The sequence below is a fragment of the Solanum stenotomum genome, chromosome 11, assembly GCF_019186545.1.
Source record: "Solanum stenotomum isolate F172 chromosome 11, ASM1918654v1, whole genome shotgun sequence".
In the NCBI taxonomy this organism is placed as follows: Eukaryota; Viridiplantae; Streptophyta; class Magnoliopsida; order Solanales; family Solanaceae; genus Solanum; species Solanum stenotomum.
Genome location: NC_064292.1, coordinates 10,991,644 through 11,019,126, shown reverse-complemented (window position 1 = coordinate 11,019,126; position 27,483 = coordinate 10,991,644). Strand labels below are relative to the sequence as shown.

The 27,483-nt window shown below is 33.8% G+C and overlaps 2 protein-coding genes across 2 annotated transcripts; both read right to left on the bottom strand.

The window, feature by feature from the left end:
• Positions 1-12: 12 nt before the first annotated feature.
• On the bottom strand, positions 13-21,899 carry LOC125845239 (protein NLP7-like). The gene is made up of 6 exons (XM_049524703.1): positions 21,681-21,899; positions 21,484-21,596; positions 2,004-2,351; positions 1,860-1,928; positions 701-1,748; positions 13-617 (listed from the first exon to the last, which is right to left on the bottom strand). Exons 1-6 carry the CDS (start codon positions 21,817-21,819, stop codon positions 136-138), a joined length of 2,199 nt encoding a protein of 732 aa, XP_049380660.1. The 5' UTR covers positions 21,820-21,899; the 3' UTR covers positions 13-135.
• Positions 10,120-11,637, bottom strand: LOC125845240 (protein NLP7-like). Its single transcript, XM_049524704.1, has 3 exons — positions 11,071-11,637; positions 10,519-10,991; positions 10,120-10,400 (listed from the first exon to the last, which is right to left on the bottom strand). The coding sequence occupies exons 1-3, from the start codon at positions 11,165-11,167 to the stop codon at positions 10,281-10,283; spliced, it is 690 nt and encodes a 229-aa protein (XP_049380661.1). The 5' UTR covers positions 11,168-11,637; the 3' UTR covers positions 10,120-10,280.
• Positions 21,900-27,483: the final 5,584 nt, after the last annotated feature.

The following is a 27,483-nucleotide window of genomic DNA, read 5'->3' as shown; positions in this document are numbered from 1 at the left end:
AAGTCATTAATGGAGAAAAAGATAACAAAGACAAAATAATAAATTAACTTAAAAAGTAAAAAGCAAAGGAAATGGAGAAAGCAAGAAAGAAAACTGTAATGAAGATGAACCATAACAAAACATATGGAAAATCCGTCATGTGTCAGTTTCTGGGGTAACCACTAATCTCATTGTATTCCTTCCCGATAATCTAAGTGAATTCATCCCATCCCTCAAATCTGAATCAGAAGTTATCAAAATCCAATCGTTATCTTCATCTTGATACTTTATTGAAAACCTTTTAAGTGATATCTTAAACCTCTTTTCCACTTCCCCCTCCAATTCTACCCTCATTGATAAAAGGGAGAGTTGAAATTTTATCATATCACCTCTATATGTAACCTTTAAAGTCATCACACCATCACGAGATACTCCTGTTGCAGGAGATCTTTTGTTACCCAAATATTCGCTGCCTTTTTCTTGGGAAAGAGCAGGACATTGTTGATCGCCCACATATGGTTCAGCACCTTCAAAAGATACGCCTTGGCTAACATGGACATTAACCTTTCTAGTCTTATGATTTGGCCATCTAGTGATTTCATATTCTCTACATATTCGTTTCAATGTTGCTCGACTAACTGCAATAAATGAAGTCCACAAAAGGGATTTCAGTGAACCTATGCATAAATCATTTCAGATGCGCTAAAGTTAGTGAACTTACCATGTAGATCTTTTGCAGCATCTTCAAGAGTCATGCCATAATGCTGCTCCAGAATCTTGCGAGTAATCCCATGATCTTTTTCTATCCTTTGTATTGCGTTTTTCTTATGCGAATGAATTATCTCGTTGTTAGTTGTTGCATTTCCTGCAGAATTAGTTTCTAAATTTGGTTGCTCAAAGTGTGAATCAAGTTGCATTATTTCAGTTGTATCCTCAATGTGGTCATCATGTGCTACATCCACATTAACGGTTCCTCTGTTTGTCACAGCTTCCTCTATTTGATGAGGCAGCGGCGGATCAACTTCCACTGTCCCTTCACAGTTGAGTGAGTCACGCTTGTCTGATGAACAAGATGGAACCAGTAGTGCAGCAGCAACATTATTCTCCTTTTGTAAATTTGACTGTTGACAGAAAGAATCAATTTCTGTTGTTTCTCCTCCATCCTGAAGTGATTGTACACTCGGCAGAGTTTGGCCAATTTCAAAGGAATCAAGTTCATCACTCGGGGAAACTTTAAGAACTTTAACGAGCATCCTCTGCCCTAGTTCATTTCCAGGAGCAACTATGAAACCTGGATATTGTTCTTTCATTGTGGATAAAAGCATGTTTAAGAAAGTCTTTGTATCTCTAACAACCATTTTGTTGGGTGGCAGAAAGTACTCAACTACGCAAATAAATTTGTTGGCGCATTTACTTTGCAAACAAATAGCAAAACTCTGAGTGAATCTAGCTTTTCGTGCACGAGGCACCAAAGGGTACTCTTCGATGCTTAATAGAGTAACATCTTTGCAAAAGCATGAACCTTGTGATGCAAATGCCCTCCCAACCAATGCCTTGCCACTCTCAATATAACAGACCTCAGAAGAATATTCAAACTCATGATACATTGGTTTCGGAGATTTATATATGGAGGCAGCAGCACGATACAAGTCTTTCAAAGAGCCACATTGAGGAGGAGAAGTCCAAATTTGAGCAAAGGGTAACCTATGTCTATCAAGTATCACATATAACCCGCCCTTTATATAGGTAAGTCTTTCATGATACCGCTGCTATAAAAATGATAAGCTATGAAATTAGTGGACTGATCTCTTTTTCTTTTTTTTTACTTTTATTTATTTTGTTTAGTTTCGCCAAAATAAAAAAAGGCAACAACAACTTACATTTGAAAATCCAAAAAGTATGTCTAATGGGTTAGTAACGTACAACCCAACTGAATCGAAATGCCATTCCTATGATAGAAAATTAAACAAGGATTATGGAATTGTTCAAACGGAATATAAACAAAAGTATCATTTAGCAAATACCTGAATAAGGCTGGGAAGACCGAGAGATGGTTGTGTAGATACAATCTCAAATACACCAACGCACTGGTGATCATGGAAGTTGGAAACTGGAAATGCATAATAAGAATGAATTCCCAAGAGAATTGCAGTTTCACGCAGTGGAAACTCTGCAGAGGTGTAGCTTGAGACGTCGGGGTTATATTCTGGCAAGCATCTTGAGAAAACTCGTTCAGGGGGACCAAATGGAATTTCCTTGTCAATGGTCAAAGAATCTAGACAGAGCTTCCTGTATAAAGAGAGCCTCTTATCAATTCCCTCATAGAAAGCAAATGGTTGATCCGCAGTGGACAGGAAAGTAGATCCATTGATCTTGATGGGTGCCCAGAATTGAACCAGACAAATCTCTATAGTGCAAATGAATCTCTCCATAACATGTAGGATCCTCCATTTCTCAGTTGGAAAGATGGGAACAACAGAATAAGCTGTATCAAAACGATGATAAGATTAGTGCTAAACAAAAATTGGAAAATATTCACAACAGACTCACTCACAATTGATGGACGGACTGGATCGCAGGTAGTCCAACTCTTCGTTGCTCCAAAATATCCATCCATTGGGCGTCTGTTGAGAACAGTCCAATTCACAAGGCATTAGTTCATATACATCTTCCTCATCTAGATGCTCCATACTATACTATACAATTTCACTGCCTTTGCCCCGTCGCTCTGCTACTTATTTAAGCAAAGTTGTGGATCAACTGTCCAAAAGTCGTCGAGTTACTACTATTTGTTCAATCATCCATAATTCTCCATTTATATCACACTAGTAAGTAACTAAATAGTAGTATTAAAATACCTCTACTATTTGTTTATGTAGGATGTGTTTGGTACGAAGGAAAATGTTTTCTTGGAAAACAAGTGGATTTCTAACTTATTTTTCTCATGTTTGATCGGTGAGTATAATTTTTTTTTAATGTTTGATTGGTAATTAAACATATATTTTTCAGAAAATTTCTTTTATATTTGACTTGAGATTAAAAAATACTCTTTAGAAAAATAATTGAAAGCTGAAGTAGAGTTTCAAAAATGTTTTTCCTTAATTTTTGCAGAGAAATCACTTTCCTTAAATTTGAAAAAAATGAGATAATTTAAAAAACATTTAAGCCAACGAAAGATTAAAAAATAAAATATTTTCCATATTTCCTTAGTACCAAACACACCCTTACACTGGCTCAATTTATATAAGGAAACGGTGCAAATGGATCAAGAAGCTCAAGAGGTTCAACAAGCTCCACGTTGTACCCAATGCGGAAAACAAAAAATCGTACTATTTGTTTTTTATTGAATTTACAGAAAAGAGCAAATGTTACGGTGATCAATAATTCATATTTTGATTCTGGAGGAGCATTTTCCACGACCCACATTTAATGTATTTTAATTTAAATATTTTTAAAATGGATCAATAATTCATTTGTTCATATTAATTTATTTTAATTTGATCAAATTCAAATTAACATGATCTATTTTTAAATTTAGATCATTCGTTCATTGGACACCTCTAATAAAATAAAAAATTTAGTGTATAGACAAATCCAAGTGAATTAAAAAGCTCAAGTGATTCAAATAGATTCCGCGTTTTTTTCATGGAAATTGCAAAAGGGCAAAAAAAAAAGTCAAAAAGTTGTAGCCACTATACTATTTGTTCTTTATTAAATTTAGTCTCTAATTTCACACATACTTTTGGATTGGGACCTACAAATTGGGATAATAGGAAAATCTTGAAAGGTTCAAAAAGTTGTGATTTTTTTATTTGTTGAAGCTTTTAAGTATGTGGACCGCATGTGAATCCTTAATCAATATTAAAAGAAAATTAAAATTTGTACAAATAATATTTAAAAATCATATCCTAGTTGAACAAAAATTACCAAAAAAGTTCCTATAATGTGATAAATATAAATAATCTATCTATTTATATCTATATTATTTTATACAATATTATAAGCATGAAAGTCCTTACAAATGTTAATTGAACTGTTTGTCCTTTATTAAAGGAAAAAGACTTAAATATGTCATCGAACTTTCCGAAAATGCTTATTTATGTCATTCGTTAAAAGTTTGGCTCATCTATGACATTCCTGTTAAAGAAAAGGCTCATCCAGACCATTTTTTTTAACTCCGATTTTACAAAATCTCTTTTTACATTCCAAAGGTTTAACACTTTTCAATTGAAGTTTTTGGATCAAATGTACTCTTTTTGCTTGTCCTTCCTTAAAAACACCAAGAATCTTCTTAAAGGTGAGCATTTCGATTTCATACTTCTGTAGTTCAATTCCTAGTCCTTAAAGAAGGTATTTGTGCCCTTAGGGGATGGTTTGAATTCATCCTTATCATGATCTAAAAGTCAATCACACCTGCCTTATCGCACAAATACAAGTCAACTTAAACAACCTTGGGCAAGGGCAATAACAGAAGTAAGAAAGAAATCAAGAACTAAACATAACATAATAATGCAAAACTCTTAATATAACACAACTTTCCCCCAAAACCTAGTGTCACGTGTACAAGCCTCTAAATAATACAACATATTCAAAAGAAGTACAAGTCTACAATAATGGGATAGTAGAAAGACATAATCAAGAGTATGTGATAACTGTTGAGATGATCACGAACTCCAAAGGCAAGTCTCGAATGAAGATGCGAGAGAATGATCAAGATGATCCTGACTCGTAACCTACACAAGTGTGGAAAGCAAGGGAGTAAGTACCAAACAATAACGGTACTCAGCAAACATTCCTAGCTAATCCTAAGTAAAGTGATATCAAACACAAGCACCCCGTCACACCTTCTGAACCTCCTCAAACTACAAACTCCATAGAATTTAGAACCAACTCATCCTAACAGTTTCACAAGTAATGGAGCAACACGTTACATGTAATACACCGTTATTCACATATCAAAGTCTCCATACTATCACCACAATCTGTCATATCTAGATAGCCACGAAAACATAACAACTCACTCATAAAAGACAAAAATGACAATGAGGTGTGAATACAATGCAATGCAATGTCATATAGAATGAAGCATGTCTGTTCTGTTGATACACACTCGCTGACTAGTATCCCGGGATACATAGAGGACCTATATGTCCATGCATTCACTACACAACTGATAACTAGAAGCTCAGGACCCATAAAGGACATATTAGTCCATGCATCCGTTGGATGCATTTTTCATCGATATAAACATCAATCGCCGAAATCATTTTCCATCGACATAAACATCAATTGCCGGAATCATTTTTCATAAGCATAAACATCAATTGCTGAAACCATTTTCCATCAACATATCACGAATTCAAATCCCATAATAGTGTTTTAGATTCAATGCAAATAAACATGTTTACATGTATAATAGAAGATGGTAAATTCCACATCAATAACCAATCCACACACATTATGACACATCATCAAAAGTGTGTCAAGATAATCATTCAAGCTACTCATGACACATCACACAGTATTATATCTACCAATTCATTTTTTCCCACATGATCATTACAAATATTCGGGCAACGTTTAATAACAAGTATAATATACGAAGATCGTCACCATTCCCCATTACTCCCAATTACATAACAAGGCATGCAAGGTTCAATATACTTAACAAAAGGTTAAAGAGGCCCACTTACTTCAAAAAAGAAAGAAATCAACTCGGTACTATTCATATCAATTTATTTTAATTTTCGAACGTCTATCTATTTATATCAATTTATTTTAATTTGTTCAAATTCAAATTAACGTGATCTATTTTTAAATTTAGATCACCCGTTTATTTTCCACCTCTAAATAAAGTTGTGGACAAGTGTAAATGGATCAAAAAGCTCAAAAGGTTCAAACAGACTTAGTTACTAATTAATCATCATATCATATATTATTATATGTGGAAAGCTCCTGATCTCAAAGTTGGATTATCATTTTGCCCTTATCTTACCCCTAAAATAAATTAAATATTAATATCTATTTAATTAATTAAATATTAAGTAATAGTTATTTTTAAATTCAAATCAAACAAGATCTTAATGCAATCATATATTCATGTACTAATTAAATGTGGGTAATGAAGAGTCTAATAACCTTCCGTTTTAATTTGTAAGATAAGCGGGGTAATGAAGAGTCTATCAAAGACACTCACACAACATTATTTATATTCCCTTCTTTCATTCAAGTTTGTGATCATCTTGCATTCTACATTAGGTTAGTCTACATGTAAAGTTTTCATTACCAATTTGTAATTATAAGATTTCTTACTGATTTATTTATTAGTATTGATTAAAATTTCATGCATATTCATCTTTTTTGTTGAGAAATATGTAAATTATCATAGTTACAAGATGAATATTCTTCAATATGAAGTTGTAAATGAATTGTTATTTTTCATATCTCCATCTTTTTGAGTTTTTAAATACAACTTCGTAATTGATTACTATTTTTTTGTATTCTTCCTTTCTTCTATCTTTAGGATATATAAATATAATAAAGGCCAATTTATATTTATAATTAATTGTTTTGAGGATAAGCATGTTAAATCCCATAGAATATTTTTACAACTAGACCCGTAAAAGAGTAAGTTTTTTTATAAACATGAATGGTTATATCTTCTTCGTTGTTTGATAATCATTTATCTTTTTAAAACAACATGTTTGTACTTTTTCCTTTTTATATGTAATCTCAAATGTTTAGAAAATTCATGTACTTAACTATTACAGAGATACAAAAATTAGTGCAAAAGTAAAAATAAAATAAACAATAATGTAAAGTAAAAAAATGACTAAATAAAATGTTACATTGAATTTTATTGTATTAGAATTCACATTTAATTCTTTATATACAGATCCTTTAATATATAATTCAAGAAATACAGTGTATCTGTATTTTTAACATATTCATGCTTTCTTTTCTGTTTTTTTTTTTATGATTTCAGTTTTTTATACATATGAAACATTTTGTCTATAGCAAGTCGACTTCTAACAAGTGTAATTCAATCAATATGACAATATTTTTGTCTATATATTTTAATGTGATGTCTTTTATTATGGATGTCATGTCTTTATTTACTTTTCTTTCTTTTCTATTTGAACTTGTATTTTTTTCTATAAATTTGATGTTACACCTACTAGACATTTTATAATATTTTTCTTTATACGTGTCTTTTTTATAGCCAATTTCTTTTTGAATTATTAAAACTTACGTTTAGTAATTAAAATATATTAATTCTTCTGATATAATAAAAGGTTTATTTTTTGTGAAGTATTGAAAATATCAAGCCTCCAACATCTGTCACAAGATTTTCATGCTATATTTTGTGAAGAGTTATATTCTTATGTCAAACTTACATACAAAAGGACTTAGCTTTGAACTTAGCGATGAATTTATGTAGACTCCACTATAATTATATAAATTAACTTTTCTAATGCCAATTAGGGGACAAACGTGCAACGCACGTTCCCAGGACTAGTTAAACTAAAAAGGAATTCTAACTACGTGAAAATATTTAACTAATTAATTACGAAATTGTGTATACTGATAACTTTAACATGATAACAACAATAAAAAGTAACCACATATTCACTATAATTCCACATTATGGAATCTAGAAACTATAACATGAGTGATAAAAATCAAAACTACTAAAGAAATGTTACTTTCTTCTCATATTTAAACTTTGAATGTATTTTGAAATATTTCAATGATATTGGTAAATTTGATCTCAAAAAATAAGTAACCCTATGACAATTTGTATTAATTATTTAAAAACACTTGTCCTATGTTCTTTCAATTATAATTATTTACTAAAAAACTTTAATTAGGTGCAATTATATTATCTTTCCTGCAAATAATTGGGCAAAGAGTATTTTCATCTCATTTTTTTAATTAAAAAAAAACAGTATGAATACAAGGGATATGAATAGTGTCTTAGTAACCGGTTCATTAGCTACAATTTAAGGAGCTTGACATCATACACCTTGAGGCTAAACTCCATGTCAAGCTCCTATTGTTTCTCCAACAGCAAGAACAGGAAGCTGTGAGTCCTGATGTGATTTCACGATATCAGCCACCTCCGGTGTTACTATCATTGTAAGCTGACTCTCACACAGAGATGATAGTCATCTGAAATCTCTGAAGCCGTGGAGTCCGATTTCATCTCCTCCTGCAGTGGTGATAGCATACTGCAAATGGAAGAGACAATACTAGAATGACCCTTGCATCACCTTCACTGATTAAAAGAGGGTATTGAACTGAACATCGAGCATGGTAACAGGGCAGATAGGCATGGAGTAGGATCAATAATGTAACAAATTAAGCTTTGTATTGATCATCAAAGGAACTTACAAACAGGTTGTTCATGTAATCAAACAACAAACAGAAAATACAAAATAGCTAATCAAAAGAAAATGACATAACTCATATCATAAGTCCTATGATTATTTCTCTTCTATATATAGACTTCTTTCGTAATTTGACAAATGCCCATTTAACAGCATTAATCACTGAGTACAAAGACATGTAACAACACAGCAAGGAAGATACCATAACAAAACTTACGGAAAATCTTTCATGTGTCAGCTTCTGGGGTAACCAGTAATCTCATAGTAGTCCTTCCCAACGATCTTAGTGAATGCATCACATCCCTCTAATCTGAATCAGTAGTTATCAAAATCCAATCGTCATCTTCATCTTGATACTTTATTGAAAACCTTTCAAGTGATATCTTAAGCCTCGTTTCCACTTCCCCCTCCAATTCTACCCTCGTTGATAAAAGGGAGAGTTGAAACATTATAAAATCACCTCTATATGTAACATTTAAAATCATCACACTATCACAAGGTTTTCCTGTTGCAGGAAAGTTCTTGTTACCCAAATATTCGGTGCCTTTTTCTTGGGAAAGAGCAGGACATTGTTGATCGCCCACATATGGTTCAGCACCTTGAAAAGATACGCCGTGGCTAACATGGACATTAACCTTTCTAGTCTTGTGATGTGGCCATCTAGAGATTTCATATTCTCTACATATCGTTTCAGCGTTGCTCGACTAACTGCAATAAAAGAAGTCCACAAAAGGGATTTCAGTGAACCTATGCATAAATCATTTCGGTTAAAGGCATAGGAGCGTACATATATATAATAACACACAAGGAATTAAGAACCTCAAATGCACTCAAGTTAGTGAACTTACCACATAGATCTTTGGCAGCATCTTGAAGAATCATGCAAAAATACTGCTCCATAATCTTACGAGTAATCCCATGATCTTTTTCTATATTTTGTATTGCGTTGTTCTTATGTGAATGGATATTGTTGTTGTTAGTCGTTGCATTTGCCGCAGAATTAATTTCTAAATTTGGTTGCTCAAAGTGTGAATCAAGTTGCATCATTTCACTTGTATCCTCACTTGCATTTCCTCTATTTGTCACAGCTTCACCTATTGGATGACGAAGTAACAGATCAACTTCGACTGTCCTTTCACAGTTGAGTGAGTCACACTTGTGTGATAAAAAAGAAGAAGCCAGTGGTGCATTAGCACCATTATTCTCCCCGTTCTGTAAATTTGACTGTTGACAGAAAGAATCAATTTCTGTTGTTTCTCCTCCATCCTGAAGTGATTGAACACTTGGCAGACGTTGGCCTATTTCAAAAGAGTCAAGTTCATCACTTGGAGAAACGATAACAACTTCAACAAGCATCCTCTGCCCTAGTTCATTCCCAGAAGCAACTATGAAACCTGAAAGTAGTTCTTTCATTGTGGATAAAAGAAAGTTTAAGAAAGTCTTTGTATCTCTAGCAAACATTTTGTTGGGGGCAGAAAGTACTCTACTACGTAAACAATATCGTTGGCGCATTTACTTTGCAAAAAAATTGCAAAACTCTGAGTGAATCTAACTTTTCGTGCACTAGGCACCAAAGGGTACTCTTTGAAGCTTAATTTAGTAACATCTTTGCAAAAGCATGAACCTTGGGATGCAAATGCCCTCCCAACCAACACCTTACCGCTCTCAATAAAACAGACCCCAGAAGCATATTCAACATCATGATACATTGAACTTAAATGTTTATTGATGGAGGCAGCAGCACAATACAAGACTTTTAAAGAGGCAGATGGAGAAAAAGGAATCCAAATTTGAGCAAAGAGTAAACCAAGTCTTTCAAGGATCTCACATAACCCCTCTATTTCGTCAAGTCTTTCTTCAACCGGCTGCTATAAAAATGATAACATAAGCTATGAAATTAGGAATGTACTTTCATTTATTTTGTTTAGATTCGCCAAAATAAAGAAGGCAACAACAATCTACCTCTAAAAGTCCAAGAAGTATGTTTATTGGGTTAGGAATGTACAATCCAACTGATTCAAAATTCAACCCCTATGATGGAAAATTAAACAAGGATTATCGACTTGTTCAAACGAAATATAAACAAAAGTGAATAACCAATGTCGTTGAGCATTCTAAAAATAAAATGAAACAAGAGATTAAAAAATACCTTAATAAGGTTGGGAAGACGGAGAGATGGTTGTGTAGATACAATCTCAAATATACCAAGGCACCGCTGATCAAGGAGTTTGAGGAGTGGAAATGCATAATAAGAATGTAATCCCAAGCGAATTGCAGTTTGAAGCAGTGGAAACTCTGCAGCGGAGTAGCTTTTGACGTTGGGGTTATATTCTGGCAACCATCTTCTGAAAACTCGCACAGGGGGGGAAACTAGAGCTTCCTTGTAGTAGTCAATGGGAATCAAAGTATTGAGACAGAGCCTCCTGTATGAAGAAAGCCTCGTATCAAGTTCCTTATTGAAAACAAATAGTTGATCCACAGTGGACAGGAAAGTCGATCCATTGACCTGGATGGGTGACCAGAATTGAACCAGAGAAATATGTGGAATCAACATTTTCGCCATAAGAGATTTGATCCTCAATTTAATCATTGCAGAGGTGGAAACAACAGAATCAGCAGCAGCTGGATCAAGAAGATAAGATTCAAAACAAAAAAATTGACAAGTGAAGCAAAAATAGTTTGATATTCACAACTGACTCACAGATTGTTTGCTGGTACTGCAACTCATCGTCGTGTTTTATGCTCCAAAATGCCCAGCCATTGGGATTCAGTTGACACCAGTCCAGTTGACAAGGCATTACTGAACATACATGTTATGGTCCCGGGTTATGGATCTAGTTATGGGACCCTGCAAAATAAATTCTGAAGTTTTCTTTTTTCTACCTATGGTGCTGGTTCGTTAAGAGAAAACCTGCGATCTCTTGAATTTGAAGTACTCAAAAACTTGACTAATTTTCTGCTTATCATTTCACTGAATGAAAATAACACTAAATACAACACTAGTGGATTAACCACCCATCTAAAAACAAGGAAGTAACTTCCTACTACAACTGAAATGAGAAAGTGGAGGAATAACCTCCTTACTGCAACAACTGCTACATAGAAATAAGAAAAATAAATAACTAAAAAGCTGTAATAATCTACTGCCTAAAAAGCTGTAATAATCTATTGCAACACTGCTCACAGAAATAAAAAACACAACTTAAAAGCTGAAGTAATCTACTTTCTAATTTCCTTAAATCTTCCATATGTAAACCATTGGTAGACTAAAGGGTGCTAACAATACCTCTGAAACTTGCTTAACAAGATGCTCCATACAATACAACAGAATTCCACTAACGTTTGCCCCATTGTGCTCCTGCTTATTTAGTCCACACTTGCTTTGTTTTTGACACAAAATTAGACCTGCTCATTTATAGCCGCGTTTTTGTGGAAATACATTTTTCCACTTTGTAGCCACTGTGGGAATTGCCAAAGCAAAAAATTGTGGAGTTGGCACCACTTGTTCTTTATTGAATTTAAATATTGTCATGTCATGACTAAATATTATTCAAATATCATTACAATTTAGTCTCAAACTTTACACATTGTTACGATTGGGACCCAAAAACCAGGGAAACTAGTGCACCAAACAAGTTAAAATTCCACCAAGTTCACAAATATCGGTATGAACTAATTCTAATAAATTAGTTTTACTTTCAACTTGAAAATGAGAGCTTTTTGTGATTTTGACTTTACTACGCCTCACATTTTTTCAAAATCTTCTTAATCACTGGGATTAATTCTACACTACTCATGATTCCAACATAACGATCATTAATGTGACACAAACGAGCGTGCCAAAAATTAGTAGAAGAAAACATATAAATAGAACTAGAAACTTTATTCATTTCAACATTCAGTTTGAACATCCCATTACAAGCATACCTCTTTCCCACAAAAATACACTTCTTCACAATTACATATTGATCAGATTCAATAATCTGTTTAAAGCATACTTTATTAAGAAGAAAACTAGACATCAATTGTTTTCTCATGAAAGAGGACATCTTTCAAAGTTAACACCCTTCCAGAGGTAAAACACAATTCGACATCTCTCGTTCCAAGCACTTGAGTAGTGTGTGAATCACCAAGCATGATGGTTTTGGCTCCTCAAAATGAGTATATTTTTCAAACCAATCTTTGTCACAACAAACATGACGGTTTACACCATCCATCAACACTCTCAACTATGTTTATGTCTGTAATAACCGCCACAAAAGGTTGTCCGGTAACGTTTTCCTGAGGTGTAGGACCACGTTTCCGAAATCTACAAAATCGAGCAATATGCGCACTCTTGCCACAAACAAAACACAATCTCTTCTTGTTGGTTTTGTGCATGGTTATTTTCACCATTATTTTTCTTGGGAGGTTACCATTATTTTTCTTGAATTTCCTCTTCCTAGACTTCAAAAAAGTATTTTTGTGAGATTCAGGAGTAGCATTATTTGAAGTAATTAAATTTACCTTCGTTGTGATGTTGCTTTCTTCTAATTGTAAAAGTGCATCTTGGCCTCTTGCCTCCTCTTCCATACGGATTTTCATTATCAATGTCTCAAGAGAAGTCTCCTTTTGTTTGTGGCGCATAATTTTTTGAAATTCCTTCCAAGAAGGTGGAGGTTTATCTACAATGCCACAAACAATAAGGTTATCTCCAATTTTAACCTCCTCGGTCTTGAGCTCTCCAACAATTATTATAAAGTCTTGAGCTTGGTCTACTACTGATTTGTTGTCCGCCATTTAAAAATGATAAAATCTACTAGCTACATATTTTTTTGCTCCAGCCTCTTCGGTATCATACTTACTCTGCAACATTTTCCAAATTTTCTTTGCACTAGAGTAAGTTCTATCATAAAAGTTATCAGATAGACAATTAAGAATATAATACCGACATTTAAAAAAATCACCATCTTACTTTTCCACTTTCTCTAGATGAGAAATAGTTTCATCATCATTCATAGAGGTGATGTCAACTTTATTAGGATTTTTCTCAGTTAACACATAAGAAACATTGAGAAGACTTAAGTAGAAGGTATTTTACCCTTCCATCTCTTGAAATGGTTATAATTGAACCAAAATGACTTGTTAAGGCATCCCATCTTAACATCCATGGTTTTTTCAATTGTAGCCATTATGAAAACTCCTTAAAATTGTTAGTGAAACTTACAAGATTACAATTGAAAATAAAATGAAGAAATAAAATCTCTTCAGGCTGAAGCGCGGATATCTCACTCTCTTTAAAGAGAATCAAGTCCACTGCAGCAACTGTTTTCACCAGTCCAACAGTAGTTCTTCTTGACTTGTCCCCTCTAGGATACAACAGCTTAATCACAAAGTACAACTCAACAAACTCTGGACAAGAGTTGAGTCCAAAGGTCCACAAAAAGAACACCTCCCTTCAACTAATAAAAACTCACTTTTTGACTAAGTTTATGCACTCTATATTTTCTTATGTTCCCAAAATAAAAGAAGAGCACCACTATTTATAATTGAAGAAATCTTCCTAGCAATGAACAGGAAGATAATGGGGTAGTAAATAGTGAAGATAAATGGCGTAGAGGTTACATATGTTACAAAGAATAATGAGTGAAATAATGTGAGGGCATCCAATGCCACTAACGTACAAAATGAAGAGTTGTGACATTTTTAAATGGTTGTGACTTTTCTAATAAGGCAAAATAAACACATGTTCATAGTTCATACTTCATACTAACCTTTTTTGGCCAATGATAAGATTCTCGGAAAATAGTGAAGTTTCCGAGCATTTGAAGGGAAAGTTCACCTTCCATGTAATCCCAATGAACACAAAATGAGCTGATTGAGTTCATGAGAGACCCCATCATGTAGATATATCAATTTGTTCACTATTTGTCAAGTCGTGAATGATTCTGAAAATTTGCACAACAGTTCACGAGTATCTTTATCAAAAATTCATAAAAAGAAAAAATTATGAAGCATGGATCTGCAGTACAACAAAAATAAATGGACTATCCTCTGGATCATCTTCTACGCCTTGATGGACTAGCAGATTTTTCTAAAGTTCAATAATACGTATCAAAACCAACATTTGTGAAAGACTCCATAGCTAACGGTTGGTCGTCACTTGTCAACATCCTCAATCTCAAAATTCAGATTATGTGCGATGGTGTAAGTGATGAGAAAAATCCGAAGCTGTGGAGTCCGATTGCATCTCATCCTGCAGTAGTGATCATCGGCAAATGGAAGAGACCATACTAGAATGACTCCCTTGCATCACTTTCACCCAATCTTGCAGTGCCTTCACTGATTCAAAGAGGGTGTTGAACTGCACATCGAGCATGCTAACAGGACAGAGAGGCATGGAGTAGAACAATAATGTAACAAATTAAGCTTTGTATTGATCATCAAAGGAACTAATTACAAATAGATTGTTCACGCAATCAAAAAGCAAATGGAAAATAGATAAGGGAGATTCCAGACTATTATTATCAAATAGCTAATGAAAAGAAAATAACATAACTCTTACACCTTGTTTGGATGGTTGTTACCAGTTGTATTGTATTGTAATGTTAGTTTAAATGCCCTCCCAACCAACGTCTTACCGCTCTCAATAAAACAGACCCCAGAAGTATATTCTAAGTCATGATACATTGAACTCAAATGTTTATTGATGGAGGCAGCAGCACAATACAAGACGTTTAAAGAGGCAGATGGAGAAAAAGGAATCCAAATTTGAGCAAAGAGTAAACTATGTCTTTTAAGGATCTCAAATAACTCGTCCTGCATATCGTCAAGTCAATCATTAACCAGCGGCTATAAAAATGATAAGATAAGCTATGAAATTAGTAGGACTGATCTCTCCTTTTTACTTTCATTTATTTTGTTTAGTTTCGCCAAAATCAAAAAGGCAACAACGCCATACCTCTAAAATTTCAAGAAGTATGTTTATTGGGTTAGGAATGTACAACTCAACTAATTCTGAAGCAGCATTTTTGTCACGACCTGAGCCTACACCCTGAACGTGGCCGGCACTCGAGAACCATTGTTGGTCCCCAACCGCACCTTCATCCTGGCTGACTACAAGCGGAAGACTAACTCAAGCATACATAAGCATCAAATTGGAAGAAACGTTTAAAAACAGCTTACTAAATCTCAAAACTTTGTTGAATATACCGAGTATAAATCATACGTTAAAATAAAACATTTAAAAACGGAAAGACTCTACAAAACTATTTATCTATTAAACCTCTAGTATATGTAGACGAGTGTCGGGACAAGACCCATGACTACTCAAAATGTTACTAATACTAACAACTCATAAAACTGGAGTCCTCTGAAAGCAAGGAGGTCTTACTCAAAAGTTGGCGAGTAGACGAAGTGATGTCAACGGACTCTTGTTGAGGATCCTAAGAACTTGTATCAACGTCATTAAAAGATGCAGGTCGAATAACATTAGTACATTAAATGTACGAGTATGTAATATAGTTGAATAACAAATAGTTGAATGAAAGGACTGCAATAGTCTGAACTCAGCATATTAAGTGATAATAAAAATACGCTTTTAACTCTATTTAGGAGATTCTCTAATCGACAACCATCACATGAGCTACGTGATGATACAACGTCTCGCCCACGCTGTCAGAACTGTCCTATACCTTATCGGGGTATAGAACACCTAAGCTAAGTGGATCCATTAAGCTCTGCCCCGAAGGCACTAAGGATTCATCTAAAAAGTATGATTTTTTACCCACGTTGGCATACATGGAATATGAGGATTTTGAGTTGTCTGAACTCATCCCCATATCGGTGCTCAATACTACTCCCAATAATATACTCATGCTAAAATGTATAAAACACTCTTTCTCTTTTTTGAGATAATTACTCAAAATAACCACTTAAAAGAGGTAATACTCTGAAATATCTCTGAACTCATAAACTCACTTAGAAATCAAAGTTCCTCTTTCTCAATGTAAAAGTAATCCATTTGGGAATCAATTAGTTCCCTTAAACTTTAGTCAAAAAAAAATTTTAAACTCTACTCAACTCTGCTTTACTTAATAAAAAAAAAACAATTTAAAGCAAATGTTTATTGTGATCTGATCATTGATGACTCAGAAAGTCATACTACATAAACATTGATGGCATATCTAAATGTCATACTGCTTACACATTAATGGCATACTCGACGGTCATATTAATCATGAATCATAGTTCTCTGCTCAATGTAAAAATAGAACATTTGGGAAATACTTAGTTCCCTTTTACTCTTGTTCAAATCTTGGTTAAAACTCTTTCTCAAACTCCTCTTTACTTTCTCAAAAACTCTGTTTAAAACACATATGTTGGCTTTAAAAGATTCTCAAAATTTATAACTCAAAATAGAGTTCATGATAAAATATAGACATGAATAAATCAACTCAAGGATCTCAATAACAATATAGAAAACTCAATATCTAGAACTCAATTATACTTCTCATTTCAAGAATACTCAATTCATAGGGTTGATGTTGAAATATAGACATGAACGAATCTACTCAAGAATCTTAATGCATAACCTATAGCAATTCAATAATTAGGAATATAATTTCAAAAAGAATCATGAACTCAAGAACTCAAAATCAACTCATCTCAAGAATACTCAAATCTAGGGATAGAAACTTAGATTACTCTTTTACTAATTTGAAAGTAGATGTAGAGAATGAAAACGAACTAGTCCAACACTATGATAGCCTTTCATACCTGGGAAGAACAGAGTCCTTAGCGAAATCGATGATTATCGAAGAACGATAGAAAACCCTAGCTTTTCTCCTCCTGAATCCTTCCTCTAAGTCTTTGAAGTGTGAACGTAAAATAATGTTTTAACATTGTTTAGACCTTAATTAGGTGAAAAAAAGTCGTGGGTTGGGCTTAGAAAGGGTGAGAAAAGACTAAACTACCCTTCTTAAAACTGGCGAAAAAACCTTCTAAGGGTCGTGGTTTGACCCACGGACCGTAGATCTCATCCATGGATTCTATATTGAGTTTTTAAGGCTCAAAAGTCCATTTACGGGTCCAAACGACGACCCGTAGGTCCACCTACAACCCGTCGGTTAGGTCTGTAGGATTTGGGTCCCAAAAGTTGACCCCCAACATTCTACTGACGATCGGACAGGACGGGTCGTCGTTCAACCTACAGCCCATCGCTTGGGATCGTCGTTCACAGACTCAAAAAACTCTGGTTTGATAGCTTTTGGTAAAATGGTCATAACTTTTTACTCCGAACACGAAATGAGGCAAACTTGGTGGCGTTGGAAAGAGGACTCAAAGACCATTAATTTGGTAGGTCATAGGCCACCTAATTCATTATGTGCTGGGAGATATGATCTTTTGAAGTTAACTAAAGTTGAATCTTATGTCAAAACTTCATCGGAAATGAAGATTTTAACTCAACTTTGTGCTAGGAGTTTCTAGTGACCTTAATTGATATCCAATATCATTCCCACAATAAAGAATTTACCTTGACACATATAGTCAATTTAAGAATCACCCGATACGACCTTACATGTAAATGAAGAATAGTTCGGGTCTTAGCTTATAAATTTTTGGGGTGTTACAATTTTGACATCCGCGAAAACCACAAGAAACTTACGCCTAAAAAGGCTAAAACAAGCTCGGAACCTCTTAAAAATCAACCAAGACATCACCTAGGCCTAAAATCACCCCCGAAACCAACGGAACTCTGAGAATTCCGATCCGAGCATCCGAACCCCGAATATTGACCAAAGTCAACCCAAAGGCTAAAATTCCACAATTTCACAAGTTAGGATCTCAAATCCTCAAAAAGACTCGGAATCATAAATCAACAACTCTCGCAAGTCAGATTTCACATTTTGGGACCGATGGAATTCCATTCCGATACTCGCAACTCCAAAAGACACCGAAAACCACTTTCTTAACAACTTAGCCTTTCAAACTCAAAACTTACCAAATTCTCAACTTTTAACTCAAGTTCAAAAAAAACAACTTTTCAAACTCAATCATAAAAGACTCGGGATCAATATTGAGAGGGAAAAATGATAATTTCACGGAACTTTCCAAAAATGACCGACCGGGTCATTACAATGATAAAGGAGAGGTTTGGGGAAGAAATATGTGATCATCTGAATACTAATTTGTGTATTGGTCTATCTTCTAATGAAAGGGACAAACCATGGTGGATGCTCAACAGTAAAGGAAACTTCACTGTTGGAAGTGCTTGGGAAATGTTGAGAAAAAGGAAGGACAACCAGCAGGATATGATGATCATTTGGGAAAAAGGAGTTCCTTTCTGAGTTTTATCCTTTTACCTCTACCTTTTTATAGTAGCTCTACCATATATCCTACTTTTCTTGTAGTTTTATCATTCAAATTGTTGGTGCGAGACATTATGTAACGACGAAATGAATACAATCTATCCAAACGTTGTATTTATTAAAATAATATAGTACGATATGAAACAATATGTAACAATCATCCAATTAAAGTGTGCATAAGCCTTAATGGATTATTTTCCTCCTCTATATACAGGCATCTTTTAGGACTTCAAGCATAATTTAACAATCCCCTATTCATAACAACATTAATCACCTTGCTTCACTGAGTACAAAGACATATCACAACACAACAGGGAAGAGACAACCACCATGTCACCAAAAGATAACATTTCTGCAATGAAGATGAACCATAACAAAACTTACAGAAAATCCTTCATGTGTCAGCTTCAGGGGTAACCAATAATCTCATAGTAGTCCTTCCCAACAATCTAAGTGAATTCATCCTATCCCTCAAATTTGAATCAGTAGTTATCAAAATCCAATCGTCACCTTCATCTTGATACTTGATTGAAAACCTTTCAAGTGATATCTTAAGCCTCTTTTCCACTTCCCCCTCCAATTCTACCCTCGTTGATGAAAGGGAGAGTTGAAACTTTATGATATCACCTCTATATGTAACCTTTACCGTCATCACACTATCACAAGGTTTTCCTGTTGCAGGAGATCTTTTGTGACCCAAATAATCTGTGCCTTTTTCTTCGGAAAGAGCAGGACATTGTTGATCGACCACATATGGTTCAGCACCTTGAAAAGATACGCCTTGGCTAACATGGACATTAACCTTTCTAGTCTTGTAATTTGGCCATCTAGTGATTTCATATTCTTTACATATTCGTTTCAGTGTTGCTCGACTAACTGCAATAAAAGAAGTACACAAAAGGGATTTCAGTGAACCTATGCATAAATCATTCCGGTTAAAGGCATATGAGCGTACAATTATATAATAATAACACAAAAGAACTATGAACCTCAACTGCACTAAAGTTAGTGAACTTACCATGTAGATTTTTGGCAGCATCTTGAAGAGTCATGCCAAAATGCTGCTCCAGAATCTTGCGAGTTATCCCATAATCTTTTTCTATCCTTTGTATTGTGTTTTTCTTATGCGAATGGATTTTATTGTTGTTAGTCGTTGCATTTCCCGCAGAATTAATTTCTATATTTGGTTGCTCAAAGTGTGAATCAAGTTGCATTATTTCAGGTGTATCCTCAATGTGGTCATCATGTGCTACATCCAAGTTGACTTTTCCACTGTTTGTCACAGCTTCCTCTATTGGATGAGGAATTAACAGATCAACTTCCATTGTCCTTTCACAGTTGAGTGAGTCACGCTTGTCTGATGAACAAGAAGGAACCAGTAGTGCAGCAGCAGCAACAACATTATTTGACTGTTGGCAGAAAGAATCAATTTCAGTTGTTTCTCCTCCATCCTGAAGAGATTGAACACTCAGCAGACGTTGGCCAAATTCTGTTGTTCCTCCTCCATCCTGAAGTGATTGAACACTCGGTAGAGATTGGCCAATTTCAAAGGAGTCAAATTCATCACTCGGGGAAACTTTAACAACTTCAACGAGCATCCTCTGCCCTAGTTCTATTCCAGGAGCAACTATGAAACCTGGAAGCCGTCCTTTCGTTGTGGATAAAAGCATATTTATGTAAGTCCTTGTATCTCTAGCAGACATTTTGTTGGGTGGCAGAAAGTACTCAACTACGTAAACGCTATTGTTGGCGCATTTACTTTGCAAACAAATTGCAAAACTCTGAGTGAATCTAACTTTTCTTGCACTAGGCACCAAAGGGTACTCTTTGATGCTTAATAGAGTAACATCTTTGCAAAAGCATGAACCTTGGGATGCAAATGCCCTCCCGACCAATGCCGTACCGCTCTCAATAAAACAGGCCTCAGAAACATGTTCAAACTTCTGATACATTGAACTAGAATGCTCATAGATGGAGGCAGCAGCACGATACAAGACTTTTAAAGAGACAGATGGAGAATAAGGAATCCAAATTTGAGCAAAGGGTAAACTGTCTCTTTCAAGGATCCCATATAACTCATTCTTTATTTCATCAAGTCTATCATCAACAGGCGGCTATAAAAATGATAAGCTATGGAATTAGTGGGACAGATATAGTAGTCAGTAGAGCAATGGAAATAAAAACGAGAACAGTCTCTAATCCCTTTTATTTATTTTGTTTGGTTTCACCAAAATCAAAAAGGCAGCATCATACCTCTAAAAGTCCAAAAAGCATGTCCCTTGAATTGCAAACGCTATACAACTGAAATGAACAGATTTTCAACCCCTATGATGGAAAATTAAACAAAAGATTACAGACTTGTTCAAACAGTAAATACGGAATATAAACAAAAGTGAATAACCAATGTGGTTGAGCATTATAAAAATAAAATAAAAGAAATGATGAGCAAATACCGTAATAAGATGGGAAAGATGGAGAGATGGTTGTGTAGATACAATCTCAAGTACACCACGGTACTGCTGGTCATAGTTGTTGAACACTGGAACTGCATAATAAGAATGAATTCCCAAGAGAATTGCAGTTTCGAGCAGTGGAAATTCTGCAGAGGAGTAGCTTTGGACGTCGGGGTTATATTCTGGCAAGCATCTTGTGTAAACTCGTTCAATTGGACCAAATAGACTTTCGGTGTAGTCGTCAATTGGAATCAAAGTATCTAAACAGAGCCTCCTGTATGAAGAGAGCCTCTTATCAAGTTCACTATAGACCTTGATGGGTGCCCAGAATTGAACCAGAGAAATATTTGAAGTCGACATTTTCTCCATAACAGATTGGATCCTCCATTTCACAGTTGGAAACATGGAAACAACAGAAGCAGCAGCTGTATGAAGAAGATAAGATTCAAAGGATTTACTAGTGCTAAGCAAAAATTGGACAATAAGTTTGATATTCACAACAGACTCACACATGATGGTTCGCTGGTACCCCAATTCATCTTTGTATTTTCTGCTCGAAAATGCCCAGGCGTTGGACTCCAGTTGACACCAGTCCAGTTGGCAAGGCATTTGGGAACATACATCTGAAGGAGAGTGCTCCATTTCCATAGAATAGAATGGAATTTTCAGTGCCTTTTGCCCCTCTGCTCTGCTGTTTATATAGAATGCGACTTGCTTTAGTTTTTGTCTACACCAGGAGACGAAACTTTAGACTTCATATAAGCAAAGTTGTGCCAATTTAATTTGGGGATCAAAAAGCTCAACAGGCTCCACTGTTTGTATTCAACTTTATCATCAATATTATTTGTCAAACGATATTCACAATTTGTTCTAAGCTTTGTACCTCTAAACATGTATCATTTTCATTCATTCAATAGGTTATTAACGTTTATTTTATTGCGGTAACCGAAATCATTAATTATGACCTCAAATTATGAATGACGTTTTCACAAGTGGGTTCTTTCAAATTCTTTGAGATTTCATCTTTAAACAAATTTTTCAGTGTCGAAACACTTTTTAAATTAATAAATATTAATTTATCGATTAAATAATACATCTACAAAATAATAATATTTCATGGTCCGGCCTATATTAATATAGAGAGGTTTTAGTGTATTTGTTCAATACTTCTTATGTCCAACAATAGTTGTCAATTATTGACTTGACACACCTTTAAGAAATGATAAATAATAGGGGTAATATTACTATATTATCCTTCACTTTATTAAATTTAATTTTTTGAAAAATATGTTAGATGATAAATAATATTTAATAACAAAAGTAAAATAGATACAAAAGATAAAAAATTTCATGATTTTCTAAATTGAACAAGTATTATTGAATAATTATTTTAGTACAGCGGATAACTATGATAAGGAGTATATAAAACCATCCATAATTCTCCATTTATATGACAGTAATTAAATAGTATTGAAATACCATTATATTTAGACCCTGGTGCAAATGGATCAATAAGGTCAAGAGGTTCAACAAGCTCCAAGTTGTACCCAATGTGGAAATTGTCAAAAGAAAAAAGGAAGGCAAAAAATCTTGGAGTTAGTACTATTTGTTTTTTTTTGTTGTTGAATTTACGGAAAAGAGTAAAAAAAATGTTGTGAAATGAATAAAAATCTACTTTGTTTATAATGTGGTTTTAAAATGTTTTTATAGTAAATATTTTGATTTTAAAATGTCCTTAATATTATTTAACATGTATTAATTATTTGTTTTGTTGTAAATTATATACATTTAAAATCAATTCGGGTGAATGTCTAATTTATCATGCATAACTAATATCCTTGTTTGTATCAAAAGCTCTCAAAAGAGATGCAACTGAAACTACATCGTCTAGACTAGTTCATTTTTATATGGATGAACCTTCTAATTAAGTAAATAAAATCCTTCCGTTTTCAAAGCAAAAAAAAAAAAACTTATTTCACTTTCTATCCCGCATAAATTATACATAGATTCCCTCATAAGTTATATAAATATTAATTACGTTATGATTAAAAAAAAAAACAACCAAACACTGTACAAAAAATAATACATGAATAACTTTGTACAACATTTGAAAACCAACCAACCAAATATTGTATAAAATTAATAAATAAATAACTTTTATCTTATTTACAAGGGAAAATGCATAAGTACCCCCCAGCCTATACCCGAAATCTCAGAGACACACCTAACCTTTACTAAGGTCCTATTACCCCCCCGAACTTATTTTATATGTAATATTCTACCCCTTTTTGGCCTACGTGGCACTATCTTGTGGGCCCAGCGCATGTTGACATTTTTTTCAAGGATAGTGCCACGTAGGCTGAAAAGGAGTAGAATATTATAGATAAATTAAGTTTGGGGGGGTAATAGGACCTTAGTAAAGGTTAGGTGTGTCTCTGGGATTTCGGGCATATGTTGGAGGTACTTATGCATTTTCCCTATTTACAAATCAAACATGATATAAAATAAATACATAAATAACCAAATTATTCATATATTAGGTTTAGACCTACCAAAAGAGCCTTGATACTTTGTGCATCTATTGTTGCACAACTGTTTTCTTTGGTAATGGATGTGAACAGCAGGAGACCAGCTTCTTTCTAGGAGAAACATTATTCAATTATTCTCTTTTCTTCATTTCAATTCATCTGATCTAGTTTGACTTGATATGAAATTTAAGAGACTTGTGAAATTTGTGATTTAAAATAAGTATAACTGTTTGTGTGACTACAAATCATGTATTTTAAGATCAAACTATTACTAAATAAAAAGATGTGACATTCTTTTTTAAATTGATTAAAAAAGGAAATAAAATCATATACAAGTTGAAGTTTTATTCTTTTTTTCCTTATTAGCATCACGTTTCCCCTTGTTCTCTCCGATCAGTTCTTTATTTTTATTCTAATGATTTTCATGTTTTTTTTTGTTTATTAACAAGTGAAAATTATTTGCATCGTCTTTGATTTAAAAATCATACTCCAACCTCAATTTTGAATCATAAACATTTTCTTCTTCATATGTATTTACACAAATTAAAATAATAGAGAGTGATAACTTCAAAAAATATATTTCAGTGTAGATAGCACAAAATAATGACGTAATAAAAATAGATTATAATTTTTTTAAAATAAATTTTAAATAGTAATTTAGAATATTTCATTAATATAATATTTACTTGTCACTTTTAACATATCAAGAAAAAATAATATGTATTTTTTCATAGTTTACTCTTTGGATTTTAATTATTTATTCTCAAATCATTTTACAAGACCTAATAATAAATATCAATTAATAGAAATAATGTGATAAAATATATATATATATATATATATATATATATATATATAAAAAAAAAGATAATGGGGGAAAATAGATATTGTTCAAAGTTGAAATGAGAATTTGATTTTTAAAGCAAAAGTTAAAAGATGGTAAACAATTTTTCACCCTTTACTAATTATTTCCTGAAGTCTTCAAAAATCAGTAAACTTCCACCACAAATTCTATGATTGTTCAAATTAAATACTCTTTTTTTTTATTTTAGTGGAACAAACTTTGCTTTTATCAAAGTCTAATTTAACAACAAAACTGTAATTTTCTTATTTTATTTTTAAAAAAAAAACGTAATGCGTCAAGTCTGCAAACCAAAACACCGCAAGGATAAAATAATTAATTAATTCTATCTTGATTTAGTAAGTGATAAGTAATATGGAATAACTATTTTATGGGACAGAGGGAGTATTAAATAAAGACCCCATCAATTGTGGGATAAAATAGAAAAATATTAATTAGTTCTATCCTGATTTAGTAAGTGATCAATTAATATGAAATAACTATTTTGTGGGCTGGGGGAGTACTAAATAAAGAGATGTGTTATCCTTTTTTAAATTGATTAAAAAAAAAGCAAGTCATATAAATTGGGTCAGAGTACAATTTGTGATTGAACAAGCAGTGGTTCAGCTCTTTGGTACACAACCCATATACGATTTTTTTCAAAGAAAATTATTTAGAAACAACAAAATATGCTCAAAACATTGTGTAATTCTCAGTTTCTATATAAGAATCTATAAAACGCAAAAAATCTGAATTTTGTTCACTACAGTAAAGCTGCATTTTCTAATGAAGAGTCACTCTTGGTTATGGGTGATTAAAACAAACGAAGTATTTCTGATTGAACTAGTGAAGATGTCATGAATTTTTTTCTTATAAATATAAAGAAAATTATTATAGATAAATAAAGCAAATGTGCATAAATTAGTGCCTACATATGGTTTAAAACATTTATTTCTGTCAAAAGGAAATCAGATTTTACAATCTAAATGCACAAAATATAAAATTAAAATACTAGTAATAAGTAATAACCATAAAATGGAAGAGCCTATATGAAAGGAGAACTTAAAAATAAATAATTACGTGAAGAAAAAATTACAACTTCATCTCTTCCTGCAGTGGTGATAGCATACTGCAAATGGAAGAGCCCATACTAGAATGACTCTCTTGCATCATCACCTTCACCGATTAAAAGAGGGTGTTGAACTGAGAATCGAGCATGATAACAGGGCAGAGAGGCATGGAGTAGGAACAACAATGTAACAAATTAAGCTTTGTATTGATCATCAAAGCAACTTACAAACAGGTTGTTCATGTAATCAAACAACAAACAGAAAATACAAAATAGCTAATCAAAAGAAAATGACATAACTCATTATTTTCCTCTTCTATATATAGGCATCTTTCGTAATTTGACAGTTCCCCATTCGTAACAGCATTAATCACCTTGGTTCACTGAGCACAAAGACATGTCGCAACACCTCAAGGAAGAGACAAACACCGTATCACCAAAAGATAACATCACTTTCGGAAAATCCTTCATGAGTCAGCTTCTGGGGTAACCAGTAATCTCATAGTAGTCCTTCCCAACAATCTTTGTGAATGCATCCCATCCCTCAAATCTGAATCAGTAGTTATCAAAATCCAATCGTCATCTTCATCTTGATACATTATTGAAAACCTTCCAAATGATATCTTAAGCCTCCTTTCCACTTCCCCCTCCAATTCTACCCTCGTTGATGAAAAGGGGAGTTGAAACTTTATGATATCACCTCTATATGTAACCTTTAAAGTCATCACTTTATCACAAGGTTTTCCTGTTGCAGGAGATATATTGTGACCCAAATAATCTGTGCCTTTTTCTTGGGAAAGAGCTGGACAATGTTGATCACCCACATATGGTTCAGCACCTTGAAAAGATACGCCTTGGCTAACATGGACATTAACCTTTCTGGTCTTATGATGTGGCCATCTAGTGATTTCATTTTCTCTACATATTTGTTTCAGTGTTGCTCGACTAATTGCAATAAATGAAGTCCAAAAAAGGGATTTCAGTGAACCTATGCATAAATCATTCCAGATGTGCTAAAGTTAGTGAACTTACCATGTAGATCTCTCGCAGCATCTTGAAGAGTCATGCCATAATGCTGCCCCAGAATCTTGCGAGTAATCCCATGATCTTTTTCTATCCTTTGTATTGCGTTTTTCTTATGCGAATGAATTATCTCGTTGTTAGTTGTTGCATTTCCTGCAGAATTAGTTTCTAAATTTGGTATCTCAAAGTGTGAATCAAGTTGCATTATTTCAGTTGTATCCTCAATGTGGTCATCATGTGCTACATCCACATTAACGGTTCCTCTGTTTGTCACAGCTTCCTCTATTGGATGAGGCAGTGACGGATCAATTGTTGGGTTTTAAAGGTGTGAACAGGAAATAAAGGGTTGTGACTCTCCTGAAGAGTTGTGACTATGCTGAAGGGTTGTGAACTTTATGAAAGGTTGTGTCCTTTCTAAAGGATTGTGATTGTTTGAAAGGTTATGCCTTTTCCAAAGTGTTGTGACCTTCTGAAAGGTTGTCTTCTTTCTGAAAGGTTGTCTTCTTTCCAAAGAGTTGTGACCTTTACCCTTTGTTGGCTATAAATAGAGAGGTTTTCTCTCATTTTTCTGTATCGAATTCTTCCCTTCTTTTGCATACATTTCTTACGAAACAAAATCGATCGATCGTGTCTGTGTGCGTGATTCGTTGCTGTCATTTTGAGTTCGTTGAAATTATCGAAGTTTGAGGTACCGCTACTTCTTTAATGGTTAATCCGTTTTATCTTGGGAGGAATTAATCTGCAACCTCGGGTACTTGAGGGGATTAAATTTCTTAAGGACACACAGTGGGTTCTGTGGACTCGGATAGTTCTTTGTGTTTTTCTTTTCATCTTTTATTATTTCTGGTTTG